This window comes from Erpetoichthys calabaricus, chromosome 9, assembly GCF_900747795.2.
Source record: "Erpetoichthys calabaricus chromosome 9, fErpCal1.3, whole genome shotgun sequence".
NCBI classification, from domain to species: Eukaryota; Metazoa; Chordata; class Cladistia; order Polypteriformes; family Polypteridae; genus Erpetoichthys; species Erpetoichthys calabaricus.
The window spans coordinates 192,259,575-192,270,099 of NC_041402.2; the positions used below are offsets into that span (position 1 = coordinate 192,259,575).

The following is a 10,525-nucleotide window of genomic DNA, read 5'->3' on the forward strand; positions in this document are numbered from 1 at the left end:
ATATTAGTAAAAAAAATGCTGTCCAATATTATATAAAATTCTCAAACCCTCAATCTAATTTATGTTCATGGGGCAGGGGGCAGACCTTCTCATGGCACTGGGTTCAACAATCAGGCACAGTTCCAGTCTGTCTTAAAGCCCACTTACACATGTCATTCTGTAGGAGTAAGAGAAAAACTGAAAGAAGACACGAAGATCAGCAGATAGATAGATAGATAGATAGATAGATAGATAGATAGATAGATAGATAGATAGATAGATAGATAGATAGATAGATAGATAGATAGATAGATAGATAGATAGATAGATAGATAGATAGATAGATAGATAGATAGATACTTTATTAATCCTGAGGGGAAATTCACATACACGGAGATGCTGAAAAGGCTGCCACTGTCGGCGAAACCAGAACTAACAAAGGCCAGACTCCATATGGACTACATCTCAGCTCGGAACTTGGACCACGGCAGAGCAGAACAAGCAGGCCATGGCCCCACCATGTTACCCTCAGGTAACTGAGTGCAAAATATGAAAGAGGTCCTCAGCTACTTTAAAACTTAACAAAATGGCACCACACTGTAGATTAAAGAAAAAAGAAATCTAAATCCTGGATCAAACTATGGTAAACCTCACCCTGAGTCTCAGAGAACCCTCATCTGATGATTCGAATAGAAATCCCTTAATGAATAAAAAGTTTTCTTCTATGTTTCTGGGTGACCAGTGCAGGTGGGCATTTTAAAAAAGCTGTAGGACCCAGACGGGTCACATGCCCCAGTCATTTGTGGATTTTCAGTTCCCCTTTTTTCTAGCTATTATAAAATCATTGCCACTTTGTCTAATCCACAGGGGTCGCCAGTGAAAAGACATTCAAAAGTGCAAGACACTGAGAAGGACATCTTTGAAACATGAAAGGAAACTGTTGTGTATTACCAGCTGTGACCAGCATGTGGCAGCACTGAATGGCAGTTACACATTATTTACAATCCGCAAGATGTCCTTTTTCATCTCTAAAATGTCCTCAACCCCTACCAACTTAACCAATATGTTTATTTTCACAGGACAAAGGATCCCAAGTGAAGTTTCACAGCTTTGCTGGTTCAGACTGGGGTATTGACTTAGGTATTGCCTTAGGTGCCCCTGAGCAGCAATGAGTCGAGGTAATTCTTGGTAGTGAAAACCAATCAGATCACTTTCTGTGACCAAGATTCTACCAAGAATTGAAAGCTCGGGCCAATCGCAGCCCGTATCAGCTACCAAGAATTGGCCAATGATGGCTCGGTTGGCTACCAAGAACTGGCAAATCACGGCTCGTGTTGGCTACCAAAACTCAGAAAGGGCGGGCCAACCTCTTGTCAGTTAATGTATTCTGCAAAAGCTTGTTTGAGTCGGCACACAGACGCTTTGCAATTTGTGTTTCACTTTGAACTTTCTAAAAATGTTACTCACGAGTGTCGATTCGTGCAGATATATTTACATTCACATACATTGTGAGCAAAACGTGTAAAGACAGATGTAATAATGTATAAATATAATAAACATTGAATTGTATAATCAGTTTCATTTTTTATACTTAACACTAATTTCACAAATCGTTCATATCAATGCTAATACAGAATAATAATAATTATAGTTATACTCTATATTAACATTGATGTTATAAAATATGCTTATAAAATAGACCTACTCCTTTAATACTCAGATGACTCTAATAGTGCTGTAGAACAGCATATTTATATATATTTATAATGCAACAATTTGAAAACATAGCTTTATCCCAGATTACACCCAAAATTTGGATACGCTATGTTGACGACACATTCGTCATATTAAGAAAGAACCAGCTGAATGAGTTCTACAATCATATTAACACAATATTCCCTGCAATCCAGTTCACAATGGAAAAAGAAATCAATCGACACATCAACTTCCTGGACATTTACATCAAAAGAAATAGTGACCCCACCCTGACCACAAGTGTTTACCGCAAACAATGCTACGCAGACAAGATTCTACACTTCGCGAGCAACCACCCGGTATCTCATAAACTGAGCTGCGTGAAAACCCTATTTAAACGAGTCCACGCGCATTGTAATACCAAGGAAACAAAAATTAATGAGAGACGCTATCTGTTCCAACTTTTCACCTCGAACGGATACTCAAAAACATTCATTAATCGGAGTCTACACAGCAGACGCCAAAGGAATCAGTATACAATCGACTTAAATCAGAACCCCCACCCCACCTGGCATTCACTCCCGTATCACCATAATGTGTCAGAAGGCACGGCATGCACCCTGACCAAGTGGGGCATCAGAATAGCACATAAACCCACGAACAATCTGCGCATGGTCCTGTTTAATGCTAAAAACAACAAATCGACAGCCGAAACACGAAACGCAGTTTATAGTATTCCATGCAATTCTTGCTCAGCTGTATACATAGGACAAACGTCAAAAAGAATTTCAACACGTGTACAGGAACATCGCAACGCCGTCAGAAGAAAGGACGCACTACCTTTGATATATGCACATACTAAATCGACAGGACACACATTCAACTGGAGCAACGTAAAAGTAAAATTTAAGGCCAGTACAAAAAGTGCCAGAGAGTTGGCCGAGTCTTGGCTATCAGATGAAAACTCCATCAACAGACACTTGGACATAAATCCAGCATATGCCAACTTACGAAGGACATGTACACAATAATTAAACTGTACAAACCCCCCCCCCCTTGATCATACTGACTTAGTCACCAAACACCTACCTACCCCCATTCCCCCCCCCCCCCACTGAATGTGTTGCTATATATTGCCTTTGATTCTTGTAAGTCTAAGCATTAACCTCTGATGAAAGGAATTATGCTCATTTAGCATAACCAGATCTTGGTATTGCGAACAAATTGAGGGAAATGGAGGTGTTGAGTGCTAGGAGTCAGATGATGGTGAAAAATGTGCACAGTGAGGTAAACTCCTAATAATACTTACAATAAATATGGGGTTCAACCGACAATCGGGGTTCACTTCATTGAACTGAGTCAGCTTTGTGCTTCAAACAACAGTCTTATTCTGCCTGCTCATCCACTGACTCTGAGTGTTTCTTTTGCGGTGAGAACTGCCAAAATCAAAGTGCATGTGTCCATTATTGGAAAGAGGCTCTACAAGTGAGGTCTGCATGGAAGGAGTGCCAGGAGGAAAGAACATCAGGGCAAGACTCAAACTTGAACCACGGACACCTAGACAAAGACCAGGACTCCTGTAACTATGTACTCTGAATGGACAAGGCAAAGATTGAGTTATGTGACCACAGTACCAATATTCTGATGTGAGGCTGCTTTGCTGCATCAGGGTCTGGGCAGCTCACCCTCACAGAATCATTTAGGAATTCTTCAATGTGCCACAGAATGCTTGAGGGTAATGTGAGATCATCTGTCAGAAGTTTGAAACTCAACCAGAAGTGGACCTTACAAAATATCAATGACCCTAAACATACCAATAAATCCAACCTCGGAATGGCTGATGGAAAAGAAATGGAAGCTTCTGGAATGCTCAACTCAAACCCTGGATCTGAATCCCATCAAGATGCTGTGCAAGTAAGACACCCATCAAACACCACACAGCTCCATGGAGGAGTGGGGAAAACATTCAATGTCTTTTAGTCAATGTCAGAGAATACTAGACAGCTATAGGAAACATACCAGCTATTAGAGCCAAGGGTCTATTTGCTTTTTCCACCGATGGTAAGGGTGTGTCTGTTTATTTTAAATTGAATAAATTATTGCAATGTCAAGTTTTCATTTTTCTTCCAATTACATTACCTTTATCTACTCCAGAGATCCCCAACTCCAGCCCTGGAGAGCCGCAGTGGCTGCAGGTTTTCATTCTAACCCTTTTCTTAATTAGTGACCTGTTTTTGTTGCTAACTTCTTTTGAATTCATTTTAATTGACATGCTCTTGAAGACTCCGACACCTTAATTGTTTAATTTCCCTTAATTACCTGCCAGTCAATAACGAGACACAAAGTGAGTCAAAACATGACCAACAAACTGTGTCCATCATACAGTATCTGAAAATAAAGAAAGATGAAGGTCTCAGGAATGTTGATCTGGTCTTAGAAAAGAGAAAATCAACAATTTCATAAATGTCTGCTATTGAACAATAAGAGCAGCAATAAGTCATGAAATTAAAATATCTAAAATATATAGTTTAATTAGACTTGGCACCTAATTAAGTAGATGGTTGGAGTGAACTTGGTTGGAGTTTGAGGCCCTGACTAAGTTGGTCTTCTGTTGGCTCACTCACTTTGCATTTCATTTCTGTTTGGGTGCCATTTAAAGAAAGGAATGAAGAAATTCAGGGGAACAAATCTTAAAAATTCAATTAAAATAAATTCAAAAGAACTTAATTAGCAGCCAAAACGGGTCACTAATTAAGAAAAGGGTTAGAATGAAAACCTGCAGTCACCAGGGACCTCCAGGACTGGAATTGTTGTCCCCTGATGTATAGCCACTGTTCAGATGAAGATCACATTGTGATATGTCTACACGTGTTAAAAAAAGTAAAAATAAAACATTTCATGGGGTGTACTTACTTTCTCACATCAACAACAACAACAACAACAACATTTATTTATATAGCACATTTTCATACAAAAAGTAGCTCAAAGTGCTTTACATAATGAAGAGAAGAAAAATAAAAGACAAAATAAGAAATTAAAATAAGACAACATTAGTTGGTGTGTGGGTGTGTTTGTGTGTGTCCTGCGGTGGGTTGGCACCCTGCCCAGGATTGTTTCCTGCCTTGTGCCCTGTGTTGGCTGGGATTGGCTCCAGCAGACCCCCATGACCCTGAAGTTAGGATATAGCAGGTTGGATAATGGATGGATGGATGGATGGATATTTCATAGGTGCTCAGGTGCCCTATAACATATATGGACGCAAAGACGTTTCCTCTAGCATGAAGTCATTGGTGTGGTAGTGGCAGTGGCGTAGCGTAGTGGGGGTGGCGGGGGCGGCCCGCCACGGGCGGCACTTTTAGGGGGCGGCAAAATTTCACAATGAATAATAATAATATCTTGTAAAAATTTGAACCATACCTAAATAAGGGGGTGGCGGAATTTTCCTCCGCCCCGGGCGGCTGACACCCACGCTACGCTACTGGGTAGTGGAGCAGCTGCAATCCATGTCAGTTTTCTTCCGACCACACAAGATGAGAGTGATGAATGTCAGATAGAAAGTGTGAACAATTGTTTCCATGTGTGCAAGTCATTTTAATTACATTCATCAGTTTGGACATCAACTGTTGGAAAATGTTTCCCTGGTTTTCATCACAGTATCTGTTGGGGACAATTATCAGAAGTCATTCGTGAAGGAAACAAGGAGGGAAGCAGTATGGTAGAGACAGACCAGGGCTGCTAAAGCAAAACTCCATGGGACCCACACCATTATGACTGAACAGTCTGCAGGGACACATACGAGTCCTCAGTTTCTGTGGTGGGATCTCAAAGCAGAAAGCTACTGTTGTTTCATGGACAGTGTTCCAAGACATGAACACAAGCCTGTGCAGCATTTGGCCTAATCCCGTGACCTGTTTCACTTCCCCTTCAAGTGGTAGTTGACTTTTCACGTTTAGAAGGCCATCCTCCTAAATGAAATTAGCAATGCCCTCAGCTCAAAATGCCAATTTCTCCAATGACTTTAGATAGATAGATAGATAGATAGATAGATAGATAGATAGATAGATAGATAGATAGATAGATAGATAGATAGATAGATAGATAGATAGATAGATAGATAGATAGATAGATACTTTATTAATCCCAATGGGAAATTCACATTCTTCAGCAGCAGCATACTGATACAATAAATAATATTAAATTAAAGAATGATAATAATACAGGTGAAAAAAACAGACAATAACTATGTATAATGTTAAATATTAACGTTTACCCCCCCTGGTGGAATTAAAGAGTCGCATAGTTTGGGGGAGGAACGATCTCCTTAATCTGTCTGTGGAGCAGGACAGTGACAGCAGTCTGTCGCTGAAGCTGCTCTTCTGTCTGGAGATGATACTATTAAGTGGATGCAGTGGATTCTCCATAATTGATAGGAGCCTTCTGAGCGCCCTTCGCTCTGCAACAGATGTTAAACTGTCCAGCTCCATGCCAACAATAGAGCCTGCCTTCCTCGCCAGTTTGTCCAGGCGTGAGGCGTCTTTCCTCTTAATGCTGCCTCCCCAGCACACCACTGCGTAGAAGAGGGCGCTCGCCACAACTGTTTGATAGAACATCTGCAGCATCTTATTGCAGATGTTGAAGGAAGCCAGCCTTCTAAGGAAGTATAACCGGCTTTGTCCTTTCTTGCACAGCGCATCAGTATTGGCAGTCCAGTCTAATTTATCATCCAGCTGCACTCCCAGATATTTATAGGTCTGCACCATCTGTACACAGTCACCTTTGATGATCACTGGGTCTATGAGGGGTCTGGGCCTCCTAAAATCCACCACCAGCTCCTTGGTTTTGCTGGTGTTCAGGTGTAGGTGGTTTGAGTCGCACCATTTAACAAAGTCATTGATTAGGTCCCTATACTCCTCCGCCAGCCCATTCCTGATACAGCCCACGATAGCAGTGTCATCAGCGAACTTTTGCACATGGCAGGACTCCGAGTTGTATTGGAAGTCCGATGAATATAGGCTGAACAGGACCGGAGAAAGTACAGTCCCTTGTGGCGCTCCTGTGTTGCTGACCACAATGTCAGACGTGCAGTTCCCAAGACGCACATACTGAGGTCTGTCTTTAAGATAGTCCACGATCCATGCCACTAGGTATGAATCTAATCCCATCTCTGTCAGCTTGTCCCTAAGGAGCAGAGGTTGGATTGTGTTGAAGGCGCTAGAGAAGTCTAGAAACATAATTCTTACAGCACCACTGCCTCTGTCCAAGTGAGAGAGGGATCGGTGTAGCATATAGATGATGGCATCTTCCGCTCCCACCTTCTCCTGATATGCAAACTGCAGAGGGTCAAGGGCGTGTTGAACCTGTGGCCTAAGGTGGTGAAGCAGCAGCCTCTCCATGGTCTTCATCACATGTGATGTCAGAGCAACAGGCCGAAAGTCATTCAGCTCACTAGGACGTGATACCTTTGGGACTGGGGTGATACAAGATGTTTTCCAAAGCCTCGGGACTCTCCCCTGTTCCAGGCTCAGGTTGAAGATGCGCTGTAGAGGACCCCCCCAGCTCCGATGCACAGACCTTCAGCAGTCGTGGCGATACTCCATCTGGACCCGCTGCTTTGCTGGCACGAAGTCTCCTCAGCTCTCTGCTCACTTGCGCTGTTGTTATTATGGGTGGGGATGTTTTTCCTCTGCTGGTATCAGCAGAAGGATGTGTGGAGGGTGCAGTACTCCGAGGTGAGAGTGAGAGTGGGTTAGGGTGGTCAAACCTGTTAAAAAAGTTGTTCATTTGGTTTGCTCTCTTCACGTCTCTCTCAATGGTGGTACCCCGCTTCGAGCTGCAGCCAGTGATGATCTTCATCCCATCCCACACTTCCTTCATGCTGTTATTCTGCAACTTCTGCTCCAGCTTTCTCCTGTACTGCTCCTTCGCCGCCCTGAGTTGGACTCGGAGTTCCTTCTGCACGCGCTTGAGCTCATGCTGATCACCGCCTTTAAAAGCCCTTTTCTTCTGATTCAAAAGGCCCTTGATGTTACTTGTAATCCATGGCTTGTTGTTAGCATAGCAGCGTACTGTTCTTACAGGAACTACAATGTCCATACAGAAGTTGATGTAGTCAGTAGTGCAGTCAACAACTTCCTCAATGTTCTCATTATGAGATCCCTGCAGGATATCCCAGTCTGTAGTTCCAAAAAGTTCTCTCAGAGTATTCTCAGCCTCCGGGGTCCACTTCCTGAATGATCGTGTGGTTACAGGTAGGACTCTAACTTTTGGTTTATAGTGAGGCTGAAGCTGAACCAGGTTATGATCTCCTTTCCCAAGCGCAGGCAGCGGGGTGGCGCTGTATGCGTCTTTAACGTTTGCATACAGTAAATCAATAGTCTTATTTCCCCGGGTGTTACAATCCACATACTGGGAGAATGCAGGCAATGTTTTGTCCAGCGTCACATGGTTAAAGTCTCCAGCGATTAGCACAAGCGCCTCAGGGTGCTGCGTTTGTAACTTAGCAACAGCGGAATGGATGATGTCACTCGCTGACTCCACGTCTGCCCGAGGAGGAATGTATACAATAACAACAATGACGTGTCCAAACTCTCTGGGCAAATAGTAGGGACGTAAACTTACGGCCAACAGTTCGATATCCCTGCAGCAAGTGGAGATTTTGACGTTAACATGTCCAGAGTGACACCACCGTGTATTAACATAGAGAGCGAGTCCTCCTCCTTTGTGCTTACCACAGGTACTTGCATCTCTGTCCGCTCTAACTGTGCTAAACCCGGGTAGCTCCACGTTGGCATCTGGGATGGTGTTATTTAGCCACGTTTCGCAAAAACACAACAAACTGCATTCTCTGTAGGTCCTTACATTTTTCACCAGCGCAGCCAGTTCGTCGATCTTATTTGAGATTGAGTTTACATTCCCCAGAATCACAGAAGGCACCGAAGGCTTGAAACGCCACTTTCTCGCAAGCCGCTTCTTTTTTAGCTTAGTGCCGGCTCTGCTGCCACGATACCGCCTTCTTACCTCGTCGGGTAAATATGGAACCACACCGGCACTGGCATTTGTTCTCAGCGCCCGAAGTTGAGTACTTGAATAGGCGAGTCTCGGCGTGTTAAAATCCATGCCCACGTTGTAAAAGTAAGTGTGTCCAGGGAAGGAATCCACATAAAATAAAGTGGTAGGAGTGATCAATAAATAAAAATAAAAATAGAAAAATAAAAGTAGAAAAGTACACATACATATACAGTCATACCCGGAGCTGCTGAAAAGGCTGCCACTCACGGCGGCGCCGGATGCATGAAACTGACTTTATTGACCCTTGGTACCAACTCCTTGTGATATTCCCACAGTTTGGTGTCCACAATCAGCTCCTCTTTGGACAGATGTCCCTGTAAAGGCACCCGCACGTGTACGATCCTGCAGAGGTCAAAAGGCACCCTGTATTGGTTTCCAAACCTCTTCAGAACAGAGTGCACCGATGTCTGCTCCACTTTACGTGGGTTAACTATGATCTTGGTGGGATTTACAATGTGTTTGCGGTCTGGCTCCCTATGGATGTGTTTCATGATATTTATTCCTGGTACTTGCCTCCACAGTGATAGATTGAACCTTCCGCTATCTTCAAACACGTTAAATGGATAGGTGTGGTTCTCTACTAGGAACACGCACGTGTCAGGCTGTTTCTTTTCCAACTCATCCATCATCAGGTTCAGATTTGTGTGCTGGTAAGGAGCAATGATCTCATCAATGTCATTAAGAAGCAGGAACCTGGACTTGTACATGTTGCGATAAATACAGTCATTGAGAGTTGTGAGCTGGCCGAAGTAGTGAATGTCCCCACCGTGCTCTTCAAATCTCCAGCCACGTGAAGGATTGAGGAAGTGAGAGATCGGCCAAGGGATCACCTCCAACATGTCCTCATTTACATAGTAATGCAGGACCTTCTCCAGCATGTGGCTGCTGCTGGTGTTGTAGATCACTACTCTCCCGATCCCCAGTATCTTGTACACCTCCATGGTCTGGATGAACTGCAAGACATTGTTGTAGTCCCCAAAGAGATTGGAGATACAGACGGTCAAGTCTCGCTCAAAGCCGTTGTTACGCTGCTGCAGGTTTTGAATGGGCATCAAGCTGTCATTATTCTGCACGGACCCTTGTGTTTGAAGGCCAACATGTGTGGCCTTACACCTGTAAGATGTTTCACAAAAAACATCCGCAGTTACGAATGGGAAGCCAAAGTTGTCACTGTGCTGCTCTACCTGAGCTGGGGTGGTGAACGGGACGCCCTTGTTGCAGTTAAAAATGCACTGAAGTTCGTGTGGCCCTGGTCTGTAAAACATGGTGATGATCCGAACAGTTCCCTTTCCTTTCCTTTCATCCAAGTAGGCAGACACTTGAAGATGCCTGGTGCCTTTGATGGGAGAGATGGTCTCATTAAGGAAGAGAAGGCTGAGGTTAGGGCCCAGGTAGAGAAACGCTGGGCCCCCTTGCAAGTCATTGAAAACCCAGAGGACAACGAGCAGCACAAGGAAGAGGAAAATCCAGAATGTCTGTTGAAGGTTCTTTCTAGACATAGTCACACAGCTGCAAAACAAACAGAAGAAATCATTAGCAAAGAAATCGATTAAATGCATGGCCCACATGCTACTAGGCTGCACACTTCAAACAATGAATGAATAGCAAGTCAATGAAATTTGTGACAGATCTGGAAATATCCATGTTGTCCACATTAAGCTATCTTAAACTTGTCAAGATGTCTTAAATCCATAATGGCTTGGAGTAAATAGAACCAAAAGTTACAAATATCCTGTGTGAATTTCAAAAGGTGGTCAACAAAAAGAATGGTTGGTAGGCAGGC

At 43.4% G+C, this 10,525-nt stretch overlaps 1 protein-coding gene across 1 annotated transcript; it reads right to left on the reverse strand.

The window, feature by feature from the left end:
- Window positions 1–8,945: 8,945 nt before the first annotated feature.
- LOC114642065 (uncharacterized) lies at window positions 8,946–10,284 on the reverse strand. Its single transcript, XM_028791050.2, has one exon. The coding sequence runs from the start codon at window positions 10,239–10,241 to the stop codon at window positions 8,946–8,948; it is 1,296 nt and encodes a 431-aa protein (XP_028646883.2). The 5' UTR covers window positions 10,242–10,284.
- Between the last annotated feature and the right edge of the window lie 241 nt (window positions 10,285–10,525).

Excerpts from the sequence above, each read along its gene's own strand:
- LOC114642065 (XM_028791050.2), bottom strand. The coding sequence starts at position 10,241 with ATGTCTAGAAAGAACCTTCAACAGACATTCTGGATTTTCCTCTTCCTT.